The following is a 14,504-nucleotide window of genomic DNA, read 5'->3' on the forward strand; positions in this document are numbered from 1 at the left end:
AGTCCTCTATTATGTAATTTTCGTAATAGTTAACAAGATATTAATTAAAATTCGCCGAATATTGATTTTCAATCATTTTTTAATCAATACTTGATATATCTTGTTAACTTTTGCAAAATATTAAAGGACTTTTCGACTTAGTTTAGTTTACACATAAAATATTTGGCGGATAGTTTGTTCTGAAGCACCCTGCATATATGTGACTGAAATTTTATATTGAAATGACATCATGGTGACATCATGAAAACCCTGAAAACTTCTATTACTTTTATTATCACTGACATATTCTTTTTAAATATAATATCCGATATCTGACAAATATCCAATATTTAGTCAAATATCAGTAATAAAAGTTTTCTGAATATTCAGACCATGATGTAAGTCATTTCAATACAAAATTTCAATCGCATATATTGCAAGAAAACCAGATAGTAGCTGAATATCCAGTTTCCCTAATTCTCTTAGTAGAGTTTCAATTGCACCTTTCAATTGCATATATATTATATAAATGATATTAGACAAAATTTTCTTCCCATTTTATTTTTCAAAATTATCATCTGTTCTCACACAAAACAGCAACATCTTTCTTCCTTATTCTCATTCTGCAATATTTAACAGTCAGTATATATAGATATATATAGATATATATGATAAAAAAAAGTTGCGTAACGATAATGCAATGACATCAAATTGATATTAAAAGTTTCAGAACTAGAATATTGATTAATTTTCAAATTTCTAAGTTACATAAATTTTCTCCTGCAATATTTTTTAAACAATCAAAAGATATTCTGTTAGAAGAATAGGATAGTATTGCACTGTAGTTTGCAGTTGCTACACTATTCAAGCACGAGCCTATTCCAATAAAAATAGAATCTGTATTAAAGACAAACATGAGCCAACTTCTTATTAATAAAACAAATAAGTAACATATTTTTAAAATGTTGATACATATTATTTCGCCTATTCGTTGTAGATTCATAAAAAGCGTTCCTGTATCAGGAGATAACTGTTACCTTTTTCGAAATTTTCCGGAATCCTCACTAGTTCCACTTTGGCTAGATTTGCTGAGTCAAAGTTGTTAAGAAACACAAAGCCACCACAAGTAATGTTTTCGGCCGTGCTCGCCATGACGCATCAGAGAGTTACGTCTATTGTCGAAAGACGAGACACAGATGACAACAAATTGCTGGTTCATGTGATATTGTTGTACATCCGCTTGTGGAAAGCAAAGCGCGATATAATTGTTGTTCGACTTTTCTCAGATATGATTGCGCTCGTTTAGCGACAGCATCTTCTTCGTTCTTGCTGAGTGAATCGATGAAATCTGATCGGATAGTTTTCTCAAATAATCATATGATCTCTATTTATGCTGTCGGCCATACACATACTGGGGTGTCATGCGCAAGAGGCTACAATTCTCAAGCTGTGATATGTATAAATAACAAGATCGGTTCATCCTTAGGCTCAAGAAATGTCGAAAATATAATTTTCTCTACTTTAAAAGATTTTCGATCATCCTGTCACGAACGAATGAATAAAGTTTTTAATGCAGCTACAGTTTACCGTACTAGCAGATGAACATTTTATTCAGAATTTTTATATGATAATTGAAACACTTTGCACGCGCGCGCGCGCGCGCGACACAACACACACACACACACACACACACACACACACACACACCAATTTAGAAAAGTTTGCATCTTTTCTTTAGAATTTCTTTCTTCTAGAATTTTTGATAAATGTGAATTCTGAAATAAGATTTCTAATGCTGTAATTTCTGATGAAATAATCTTGTAAAATTTGATAAAATGTGAGATATTTTTTTAAGAAGTTTTTAAATAAATAAAATTTTTAAATAAAATGAAAAAAAATCTTAAAATTTAAGATATTTTTATTTTTTAAATACATCTATGTGCATAATATAATATATCTAATATATCTAAACAAAATGTTACAAAAATTAAAAAATACTCTAAATTAAACAAATTTTTTAATTTTATTAGAAATTTTAAAAATATCTTATTAATTTCAGAATTTACATATATAAAAAGAATTCTAGAAAAAAATGTTAGACTTTTCTAAAGTAAATTCAATTAAAAAAAAAAACAGAAATTTTCTAAAACATAAAATTATTTAAAAGTTCTGAAAAATTACATGAAAAATTCAAAGAAAAATTTTCACCGCAATGACATGTCATCCACGGAGTAAAGCCGGTTCTACATTAGCTAATCTGAAGCTTGCATTTTGAAATCAATACTTCAAATTGGCTGTCGCAACAAATTTGCGATCGGCTTGCAACTAGGGATTGATTGTATCTTCAAATTTACTAGATGTTGACTAATTAAATAATCAGTATTTTAGTAACTTCGCTCACTTTTATAATTTTGATCTCATTTCAAGATATAGAATCGATTCCCTAACATAGAACCAGCTTAATAAGATCAACCACGTCATCTCTCATGTGACTACCAACTGTGAAACGCGAATATGGAGCAGTATTCATAGTCCGTTTTTATTTTAAAATCGTCTTAGGGTGAAATCACACGGTCCGGAATAGGATTATGCGGAATGCGTCATTGAAGCAACTAATCAGCGCTATTCCGCATTTAATGTTGCAGATTAGCGAATGTGTCATTGTTCTTGTAATAAACTGTCACATTTTGAGAGATTAAAATAATTTGATGCTGAATGATATGATGGAATTGCATAATGTCGAGACGAATGAAACAAAATGACAACAGGTTTTAGATCGGAATCAGACTATGCATTGAAGATTGAGATTGATGATTAAAGATTGAAATTTCAAATTCAAGAATTAATTCAAGAAGTTTCAACGAGCAGAAAGAAATTTGGCTTCTTTTGTTCTAATTGATCAAACTTCAATCTTTCAATCTTCAATCTCATTCTTCAATGCGTAGTCTGATTCCAGTCTTACAACACCTCTTGTAGATCGACGATATGACGAACTAAGATGTCGTAAGTCAATCCGAGAACTGCATTAACATCTTAAGACATTATATTTAAAGGCCAATTGTTTCACTTTTTGATAAATTTTACCTGTGAGATAAATTTGATAAATCACGCATATAATTGGATAATGCTTGCTACTTACCCAATAGGTAAAATTTACCAACAGGTGGAACAACCGACCCTGAGGATGAAATCACATGGTCCGGAATAGGACTGCGGAATACAGAATGCGTCAATGTCAGTATCGCAGCCAATACGATAGCAAGATTCTAATTCAGCTAACAATCCAACAAAACAACAACTTAAAACAGACTTAAAACTTGCAGCACATGCTTGTTTTCCTTTTGAATTGTTAGTTGGAGTAATTGAATTAGAATCTTGCTATCATATTAGCTTGCTACCATATATGCTGTTGCAGTAAGATTCTAATCCAGCTAGGAATCAGCAGAAAACAAGTATCGTGTGGCATAAGTTTGAGAGAGAGAGAGAGAGAGAGAGAGAGAGAGAGAGAGAGAGAGAGAGAGAGAGAGAGAGAAAGAGAGAGAGAGACGCTTGCAAATTGAACACAACTGAATACATAGATTTGTTCATGTCGCACACTGCAACATGCTCCAATTAAGGTTGTCGCGTCGCATGCTCTAACATGATCCAATGTGCTTCTATCATAGCTCCTACTCATTCCAATGCATTTATTAGAGTGAGGAATTATGGCAGAAACATGTTAGAACATGTTGGAGCATGTAACACAAACAAACTTCATGTAATCTTTCCACCATGGCTTTAGGACCCATCCTATTTCATTCTATCGCACTCTCATCAAAATAGAAAAAGACACCACGAGTCCTAAAAGCCACATTAGAATCTCTATAACAGCATCTAGACAATACTGAAAGGATTGCTGGTTGGTTCCGCTATTAACAGTCGATTGACGCTATTGTTAACTAGCGACAGCCAATGGCAGGATAATTCTGCAAAAAAGCGTGGCTTTCATTGGCTGTTAGTATTTAACGATAGTGACAACTCGATAAAATATTTAGAGAATCTCGCAACAGCAGTATAAATTAGCATACACGTTATATAGATATATCATTACAAAATATCATATATATTGACACGCTGTCAGACATATTTTGCTCACTTGTACAATTTTATTTTACTCTCTTTTATCTTAGATTATTTAAATAGTTTGAATTCAACTTTATTGTCGCGTATAAGAGCAAGCAGTTATTTGAATTGCGCGGCAAATGCGGTGATATATTTTTGGTTTTGACTGTTAATGGCAGACGGGCATGCGTGCGAATGCAATGTCCAGATTCTGTTATAGAGACTCAACTCCATATAAACTATTCATTTCCGGCTTTAAAGGTACCATTTCATGCGATGCTAAAACGCTTAATACTCGTTTCATTTGTTCACTTTATGTAATTTTATCTATGGTTGACGCTAAAAAGTTCGTTTCCATCCAACTTTCTAGCGGGTCCATTCTTGTAATATAAAATTTTGTACATTTTTAATTGGAAATCATCACTCGTATTTGACACATTTATTGGACACGTTTTAACAAAATTCGAATTTTGTTATGTTAGTTGATGCTCTTAGTTATATTTATTTCTAATGCTTGTTTTTAGACTCCTGTCATATTTTAACGTTCAATTTGAAATGATACATCATGTTGTACACCCAAGGACTTCGATTCTTTCCCTCAGTTATTTTTTTAAAACTTCCAAAAATTTAGGTTATTTCGTCCTTACGTCAAATTTAGTTGTAAATGAATGTAAGATTTAGTTAATCGTGCACGAATTATAATATGAGCATATTAATGTAAAAAAGTGGTCATTTTTCAGTTTGTTTCGAGGGAAAAAATCGAAGTTCTTAAGTGTATACGCACCGGTAGGAATGGTGGCGTTCAGCGCGCGGCGCTATGCACTCGTACCAAAGCGCATATATATGTGTTACTGCATTCTAGTACGAGCTCTTGTGCTGTGTCTTATATAATCTGTGTGCGGATGTCCTTCCCATTCTGCCGAGACTGCGCTTTTATGCTGCGTATCGCGTGTTACATGATATCGTACTTCGCGTATTCTCTGTGATTTTAAAGACAATTATGCTTTTCTTGTCGCTTTATTCTTATATTCTTATATTTTAGTGGCTTTCGCTTCTGTTCATCGGAGCTTGTATGCGTACAGATGAAAACCATCCCATTGTCCCCTCGATCCTGGGAGTATGGGGAATCCTCTGTGTCGTGCTTCAGTATCGCTTCTGATCTGGCAGCGTTCTTGAAAACGACAGACCCTAATATAGCGGACATTATCTCTAGTGATGTCAGTGAAAAACATGCAGGCACTAATGAGCCTACTGAGTTGTGAGCAACGTTATTTCGTCCTTGACTCTAGTATGATTTCTCGCAAGAACAAAGGTAAGAAGAACAAATCTTCTCCTCAGCCCCGCTCGCCCCCTTATGTTAATTCGAACATAAATACGGCCCGCCTCGAATATTCGTAAAGGCATAGCTATCTCCTGATCGCATTCTCTGGAATCCCTTTGCATTAAAAATTATATATCATGGGTGCTTGTTGATAAATGCCCTCATACCCCATGCTCTTTTGCTGATCCATCTACTAATCGCTTTGCTTTATTAACGGATAATTCCTCTTAACTCAAGTCAAGTCCTCATTTAGAAACAATGGAGATTGAATAATGGAGATTATCACCTCTGATAAAACCAATGTCTCTCTCTGGCGAAAATACGGAATTTTATAAAACATTGACAACGTTCGATGATGATTTTTTAAGCGTTTATACGTTTTCAAATTTTATAAAAACGCTTACAGAACACCATTAGGGTTTGAAACACTTTCAGAACGCTTATGAATACAGTATACCAGGCGTATAAGCTTAAATTCGCTGTTTTTTAGTCAGAAAAACACTTTTTTTTTTTCTTAGGAAGCAAAAACAAATTTATTCAAAGTACTTGCCCTCGCTAACTATACATTTTTCCCACTTTTCGGACAATTTGTGTATACCACGCCAAAAAAATTCCTTCGAGACAAACCACTCATCAAGCCATTTTCGGACGTCTTCGTAAGAATCGAAGTGCCGCTCAGCGAGCGCGTGGTCCATCGACAAAAACAGATGATAGTCAGAAGGTACCTCTGATGAGTAAATGGGATGGGGTAGCACCTCTCAGTTGAGTGTCTCCAAATAGTTTTGGACCATTGTTGACGTGTGCGATGGTGCATTGTCGTGGAGGAAAATCAACTTGTCATGTCTTTTCCGATAATGCGGCCTTTTTTCATACAGAGTACGGTGCAATTTGATCAGTTATTGGTGGCGGTGAGCGTTAACAGTTTCATCAGTTTTAACAGCTCATAGTAGATGACATCCTCCTGATCCCACCAAAAGCACAGCATCGTCTTCCGTCCGAAGCGATTTGGTCTTGAGGAAGATATTGATTGGACGGGATCAACCCAAAATTTCTTGCGTTTAGGATTCTGAAAATAGATCCACTTTTCATCGCCTGTCACAATCCGATGCAGGAACGACTTTCTTTTTTATCTGGCAAGCAGATTTGGCACGTGTTTTAGTGTCGCTCCATCTGCCTATCGTGCAGCACCCATTTTCCGATCTTTTGAACCTTCCTCATGGCATGTAGCCGCATGGAAATGGCTGCTTGAGAAACACCCAATTGCTCGGCAAGCATTTTTTGCGATTGGGTATCGTCCTCGTCCAAAAGAGTCTACAATTGACAATCCTCAACTTTCCTGGGCCGATTTTCACGTTTCTTGTTACTCAAGTCAAAATTGTCATTGAACCTGCGAAACCAATCTATGCACGTTGTTTCCGATAAAGCATTGTTGCCATAGGCCTCCACAAGCATTCGATGCGAAATCGGCAGCCGATTTTCTTCAAATTGAAACAGAAAAGCAAAGCTTCCCGTATATGCTTTTTTTTTTAGCAAAAAACTAGACATGATTACGAAAGAAAAATGTATGTTGTTATATGAAATTGCTGATGTGCACTGGTTAATGTTGACAGATGTCAAACAAAAAAAAGTGTGTTGTGTGCCCAGGGCTTTGTACACTAATGCTACCTATGAGCAAACAGCGGATTTAAGCTTATATACCAGGTACTCTTTCCTCTTTGCTCCTAATGTAGATCTTCCCATCTCGACTGATTGAGGGCTCTCCATGGCCCTTTCACACCTCCTGATTCCCTGTCCCAGATCCCCCTTATTTCTCCCTATTATTCCCCCTACTCCCTATCCTTACAATCCATCCCTACCTCACACTCCCCCCCGTCGCCGACCCCCACCTAAATTCATTTCTCCCCTCAATTTTTTTCTTCCAACCTCGCTCAATTGATCCACAGTCAGATGAGACTTTTATTAGCGCGTTAACTTCTCTCATTAACCACTTTTCGGGTATAATTACCTCATCGTTAAGAGACACACAAATTCAAGCGTATATATACCCTCCGTAAGAGATTCTTCGGGATTTTCCTATCAGCTGTACCATAATGACGATCACAGCCTCAATTAACAACACCGTCTCTACAGGACTGGAAGGTCGCGGTGGCTTAAGCAATAAAAATGATATCGAGAAAATAGCGGAAGCTATTTTTAAAATCATTCTTTGTGAAACGTATCCTCCTACCTGAATTTCATATAGGTTTTGGCTGGGTTTTGACTGTATGCTGACATCTCTCTCGCGATTCGCGATATGACCATTTATTATTAATTAAAAATCCTATTATATATTTCATTCTCGATTTTTCAAGTAAATTCCTTCTATCGAAGCTGTTGGCATACAGCTTTGATTAAACTCTATTACTCTTAACATTGTGTAAACTTAACATGTATCACTCGAATTCCTTAACCTCTCCAGTCTCGACAATCTTATTGCTTTCATGGCAAGCCAAGATTTAACTCTCTTAATGGATGCTCTTAACCACACATCACTCCTTGTGAAGCATCCCTCGACCAAACAGGGAGAGTCGCATCATAAGCGAGACGGTCGATTGATATACTTGCGTTATACTTAATCCTAGTCTACTTTTTATTCTCATCCTACTAGAACTCCCTCTATTGAGTTAGCGATCGCCTCGGCCTCCTTTGCGTCATTATGCGAATGTGCTGTATTCGAGGAGACGCGTGGCAGCGATCATCATACAAATCGATTGTCATGTCAAATACGCATCTTATTTCTCTAATAAACTTAGGTTTATCAAAAATCAATAAAACCAGGCATGTATTGAAATCTCAAAAGCTTCTTCTCATTGTTAAATCCGTTATGAGTCTCCCTGTCAACGATCCCATTTCTCAATATAACCAATTTTACTCGGATGTATTTGATTTTCTCTTCATCCCCTTCACATTCTCACGCCTCAGACACTAACACTCGTAACATATCCTCTAAGTGTTCCCCGCTTCCCGCCTCTTGGTGGATTCCGAGTGCACTCGGGCAATTCATCGTCGTTCGGAGTTTTGCAAAGAGTATCAGTCCCGACCTTGGAAAATTATGAACTTTATCCGCCCAACCATCAACATCTTCCTCAAGACCAAATCGCTTCGGAAGACGATGCTGTGCGTTGATCAGGAGAGTGTCATCTACTACGAGCTGTTAAAACCTGGTGAAACTGTTAATGCTCACCGCTACCACCAACAACTGATCAAATTGCATCGTGCTCTGCATAAAAAAAGGCCGCATTATCGGAAAAAACATGACAAGCTGATTTTCCTCCACGACAACGCACCATCGCACACGTCAACAATGGTCCAAAACTACTTGGAGATACTCAACTGGGAAATGCTACCCCATCCCGCTTACTCATCTGGCACCTTCTGACTATCACCTGTTTTCGTCGATGGGCCACGCGCTCGCTGAGTTCACTTCGATTCTTATTATACGAAGACGTCCGAAAATGGCTTGAGTGGTTTGCCTCGAAAGATGAGGAATTTTGGTATACACAAATTGCCCGAAAGATGGGAAAAATGTATAGTTAGCGAGGGCAAGTACTTCGAATAAATTTGTTTTTGCTTTCTAGGAAAAAAAAATGTGTTTTTCTGACTAAAAAACCGCGAATTTAAGCTTATACACTTATAAGAACGAGGTGCGTGAATGTCGTAAGAGTCTTAGAAAAGCTAACGACAGGCCTGAGTTTTGCCAATCACTGGATGGCAGGACCCCGACAGCGGATGTCTGGCATATGCTCAAACGGTTCCGCAACCGTAAATTACCTAATACCTAGTACTAAAAATCGCGACAATAATTCTATGATAATCCGGTCACCATTCTCGAAGTCACTGACAAAATCTGTCCTTCTTGCTCACCTCCACTTTCTAACTTATCGACTGACTTTGAGATTAATTCCTTATTCATGAATTCCCCTTTCGAACTTAGTGAATTTCGAGCTGTCCTTGCCTCTGTTAGATCTTCCAATCCTGATTTGGATCGTATAGATTACAAAATCCTGAAAACGCGTCTGAGCTTCTTCAATGTCTCTTGTATATTATTAATAATCTCTTCCGCTACTACCTCTTCCTCCTTCAATGGCTACACTCGTTAATACACCTTATTAATAAGCTTCATGGAAAGATGTGCGTCCCATCTCCTCCATCTCCTGCTTTCTTAAAATTCTTGAAAAATTAATCCTTAATCGCCTTTACTGGATAATAGAATCTTCCAACTACCCCATTCTTTCTAACTTTCAGTTTAGTTTCAGAAAGTTTCGGTCATGTCAGGATAACCTCTCTATCTTAACAACTGCAATTCATGAAGGCCTTGAATTCGCCAACTGTGCAGTTTTTGTCGACATCAAATCTGCATTTGATAATTTTGCCCCACATCCTAGTGAACGATTTACTGGAACTTCAATTTCCCTCTAAAAATTGTTAAATTTATCAAGAATCTCATTTCTTTAGACAAGTTAATTTGTCATCCATGGGCTCTCACGATACTGAAAACCTCTCACAAGGATTCTCACCAAGGGTCGGTCCTTAGCCCCACATTTTTTAATATCTATCTTCGTAAACTGGAAGATCCATCCTCAAATCAACACACGCTCTACTCTCCAATCGATCGAGAGCTCGCTGAATCATATCACCGAACATTTACAAGACCAAGGGCTTGACGTTTCACCGTCCAAAACGCAAATGATGGTATTCTTCAAACGCCGTGCTCCTCCCCTCCCCGAGCATAATGGCATATAGTGTCGGGTATCTGTGTTAGGACCCACATCCTTTTCCCAACCCATCGCATCCTCAGTATTACTTTGGACTCCGGCCTCACTGGCCGTCCTCACCTTGAGAATACAGCTATCAAAGTCAAAAACACTATAAGTTTTGTCCGCAATTAGGAATACATGGGGGGCTCATCCCTAGCTTCTTGGGATCTATTGTTCTATGCTTAGAGCCTTCATTGAATATAGCTCGACAAGCCTTGTATTTGGCTTGTCGCACTCTCAAACTTTCTGGAAATTATTCAAAATCATGCGATTCATACTTGTCTGGGTTATCGGACTTCCACCCTAATTAACGCTGTTTTAGCAGAAGTCAAAGAACCTCCTCTCCAGCTTCGTTTCCAATTCCTTGCCGCTAAATTTCAAAACTCTGTCATTGATCATCCTACAGCCGAATTCTTATTTAGATGCTGGCAGATGCTTTCAACTGCCAGCTTCTTCTCCTATCTGTCAACGCACTTCGCTGCTCCTCTTCTCTTCAGGGAGATGGCTATTTCTTGCACGCGTATCGATCAATCCTATTTTCTTCCTGCCTACCGTCATACTTTCTCCTCCACTCATCATACATCTACATTTGTTCGGACCTCTCCTGCCTCATTACTGGCTCTCAAAAAGAAACCTCCCGATCTGCGTGCCACCCATGTATTTGATGAATAATTCACTCGGATTATTGAGGATCCTACTGTATTCTATATCGATGATTTCAAAATCAATAATAACCATCAATAATAACCGTTGGTTCGGCAGTTTACTCACCACAACTCCAAGCCCCTCTCCTATACAGGCTCCCTATCGATTCATCGGTTTTTTCCATGGAGGCCTAAACAATTTAATTATAATGCTTATATAATAATATTCTACCATTGATCTCAACTTAAAATATGTATACATTGTCACAGATTTCCAAAGTGTTCTTAATATACTCTGTAGCTTTAATAATAATAGTTTACCTGTATTACCTATATTATTTCTCGCATCACATCGGTTCTTGTAGAGATGGCTGTGCTCAATATAGATATTAAGTTCATTTGGGTTCCCTCCCATATGGGCGTCACAGGTAATGAAAAGGCATATGCGAGACAAACCAAAGCGGCTCGGGGTGCTACTTCAAAGTCCTCTACTCTGATTACTTTTTCTCGCTGAAGGAAAAGTTTGACAATAAAATTGATCGAGTATTTATTGAATACTAAGAGAGCTTATTACTTTCATCTATAAAAAACTAAGAAACCATGTATTACCGACTTTTGCTTCGCAGAGAGAGCATAGTCATAGTTACGTGTCTTAGAGTTAATCACTATAATTTAAAACATAGTCTTTTTTTAGGAAAAATTTTATTGATGATCCTACGTGCGATTGTGGACACCCTATGCAAGATGCGAATTACTCCAGTTTACGCTGGCCACGCTAAATATGTAAACTTTGCTTTGTTGAAAATCATCAATCCCAATCTGAACGGTCTCGTTGTCCAAGGCTTGCAGAATCCTTCGCCTAGACTCTGACGTTTCTTATACAATTTAGCAAAACATCCAATTGCAATTCTACTTTTGTCTATGGCGCGTGTTTCTGCGCAGCTGACACGCAAGCACAGGGATGTCCTTGTTATCTCTCCTCTTTCCATCCTCAGTGATCTCGTTGTTTTTCCAAATAGCTGTGCTCTCTCGGTGCTGTGAATTTCTTTGAAGGCGCTTCATCTGCCTTCTTTGCTCACAAACCACTTTATGCTCTTATCTGTTTTTTATGCTTTACGTTACGTTCTGTTCATATCTCTGTCTTTTGCTCTGGCCATATTGACCTTCACATCAAATAGGAGGTAGGAGCCATAAACAAAAAAGAAGAAGAAGAAGAAGAAGATACGTATTATTGGAAACGGGGGGAAGAGAGGAGTGCGAAGGGAAAAAATGGGAGATGCTCCGATATTGTCCTTAGCGTAAGGCGCACGATTGAGAGAGAAAGCATAATTGGACGTGATGTCCTTTCTCTGTCTCACACATTTGTTGTACGAGTGAGATATCCCAGTGTCTCGTTCACCAATATTCATAACAATACTTTTATTATGTACAAAATGTTGTAATGTGCAAAATGTTATTATGTACAAAATGTTGTATTGTGCATAAAAAATTTTAATACTGTAAAAAATTTGTATGCATAATTACAATATTACGTGTAATTTTGAGACTCATTGTAATAGCTTTACATGCATTTCTAAATTTGCAGTGTGCAAATGAAATTAATATTTTGTCGCAAGATTGCAAAATTAAATTTATAGTTAAATATAAGAACATATAATAAAATAAATAAAAAAAATATAATATAATGCCGCGCGTCGAACGTCAGGAGACATCATTCCTGCCGATGCGTATATACACATATACACGATATCATATTCAGAAAAATGATAAAAATTTAATATACAGTGTAACTTTTTTAAGTAATGATATGATTTTGAATCGTTATTTCTGAGCTTTATTTTTTCTTTTCCTATTGAGATGAATCATTTGATTTTATTATTTGATATTTTTCTTGCTTCATAATGTTAAATTGTAAATTTGATGCAGTGTAATGAATGCTGCATTTCTGCCAATCTACAAGTGACTTATTGCTCTCAATGAATGAATTTTGAATTTGTAATCGCTGATGAAGACTTTAAAGTCTTGAAATCTTGAAGAGCCGAAACGTTCGAAATAAAATGAAGATAACCATTAACATCTGAGGATTATCTACTTCTCCTACCTCTTCGCATCTACAACAGCATATTCTCATTTAGCCCCTCTGAAACTTTTATTATTTTTTATTTTTATTGTTTATTAATATTTATTAACAACAATTAATTATAAACATGTTTCCGTACCTTATCCGATGCCATTCTCCGTATTTTATATTTTCTTAATTAAAAGTTTCTTGAAATATTGCACGCTTTCATTCTATTTTGCATAGATATTTATCGCAGACATATTTATCGCCATTTACCATGCTTACTTGTCATTCAATTTAATGACATATATACCTAGACCAAGCATTCTCATGCTTTTTAGTAGTGAGGGTAGAAGCCAGAAATTGAAGCTCACAATAAAAGGAACAGAGAATAAGCCTAGATTCACGAACAGCACTTCGATATCGAACACTAATTGGTGAAAAACGGATGATAGAGGTAAATTTTAGTCTTACAATCGGCTTTTTATCAATTAAAGCTCTGTATCAAAGCGCTATTGTCTGTATGAGAATTCGAGTTAAGAATTTCAACCTATCAAAAACTGTGTATTCCACAATACACGATTTCTGATAGGTTGAATTTTTATTCTCTGTTCCCTATTCCTTTTATTATGCAGAGCTCCTAACAATTTAGGTGGAATATTTATAATAAAAGTATGGCCAATAGAGTGCGAATGAGACAAAATCGGAAACGCGCGCATATTTTCAAATACACTTCAAATCTGAAGTGTAAAACTGAAATTGTACACCCAAGAACTTCGATTCTTTCTCTCAATGTTCATAAACTGAGAAATGACCACTTTTCTACGTTGATGCGCATATTCCGTGTGTAATTAACGACACGACTAAATTATATTACGTCCGTTTACAACTAAATTTGACATCAAGACAAAATAACTTGAATTCTTAGAAGTTTTAAAAAAATAACTGAAGAAAAGAATCGAAGTCCTTATGGTGTACATATAACAATGGATTGATGGACGTTTAGCAGAACACAACTATTTTATGAATGTCTATGAGATAAGATCATTCCTTTAGATCTAAAAATATAATTCAGCGCGAAGAAAACTTTCAACAATTGCAAGATAAATATTCTGTTGAATGCAAAAGGAGAGAGCCAATAATTTTATAATGAATAAATTAAAGAAGAATAACAACAGAGGTAAATAGAAATAGAATAAGTAAAATTTGTTTAAAAATAAATAGTATGAAAGGAATGAAAATTCATTTAAAAATCTTAAAAATAAGATTTTAGGAGTAAATTTATTACCATTTTAAGAATAAATTTAAAAACATAAGGTAAAAGTAAAGACTCTTTAATATTAAAAGAAAATTAAATAAAAAAAGGGCATCTAGAAGTCCGGGCGTGGAAATTGATACGCAAAATGAAAACTGATGAAAACATAGTATATAAAAACTAATTATCTATAATTATCTATAATCTATAATATCGATCTATATAGCACAGAATTTGCAGCAGTGTTGCTGCAACTTTTGTGTAACTTTGTGCTTTAGGGCTTACAGAGTATACTTAATTTTTTATTAGATATGTGTGTGTGTGTGTATATATATATATATATATA

The 14,504-nt window shown here is 36.1% G+C and overlaps 1 protein-coding gene and 1 long non-coding RNA gene across 3 annotated transcripts in view; one reads left to right on the forward strand and one right to left on the reverse strand.

Annotated features, from left to right (window-relative positions):
- Positions 1-1,483, reverse strand: part of LOC108685888 (cytosolic carboxypeptidase-like protein 5) — a 10,419-nt gene extending 8,936 nt beyond the window's left edge. For both annotated transcript variants that reach the window (XM_018190898.1, XM_018190897.1), the window contains exon 1: positions 1,017-1,483. In XM_018190898.1, the coding sequence (XP_018046387.1) occupies positions 1,017-1,131 (115 nt within the window). In that variant the 5' untranslated portion in view covers positions 1,132-1,483. The remainder of the gene's footprint in view (positions 1-1,016) is intronic.
- Positions 1,484-5,234: 3,751 nt separating this feature from the next.
- Positions 5,235-14,504, forward strand: part of LOC108685884 — a 14,923-nt gene continuing 5,653 nt past the window's right edge. Inside the window, exon 1 of the long non-coding RNA XR_001931682.1 lies at positions 5,235-5,392. This is a non-coding gene — a long non-coding RNA (uncharacterized LOC108685884). The remainder of the gene's footprint in view (positions 5,393-14,504) is intronic.

This window comes from Atta colombica, unplaced genomic scaffold (assembly GCF_001594045.1).
Source record: "Atta colombica isolate Treedump-2 unplaced genomic scaffold, Acol1.0 scaffold161, whole genome shotgun sequence".
NCBI classification, from domain to species: Eukaryota; Metazoa; Arthropoda; class Insecta; order Hymenoptera; family Formicidae; genus Atta; species Atta colombica.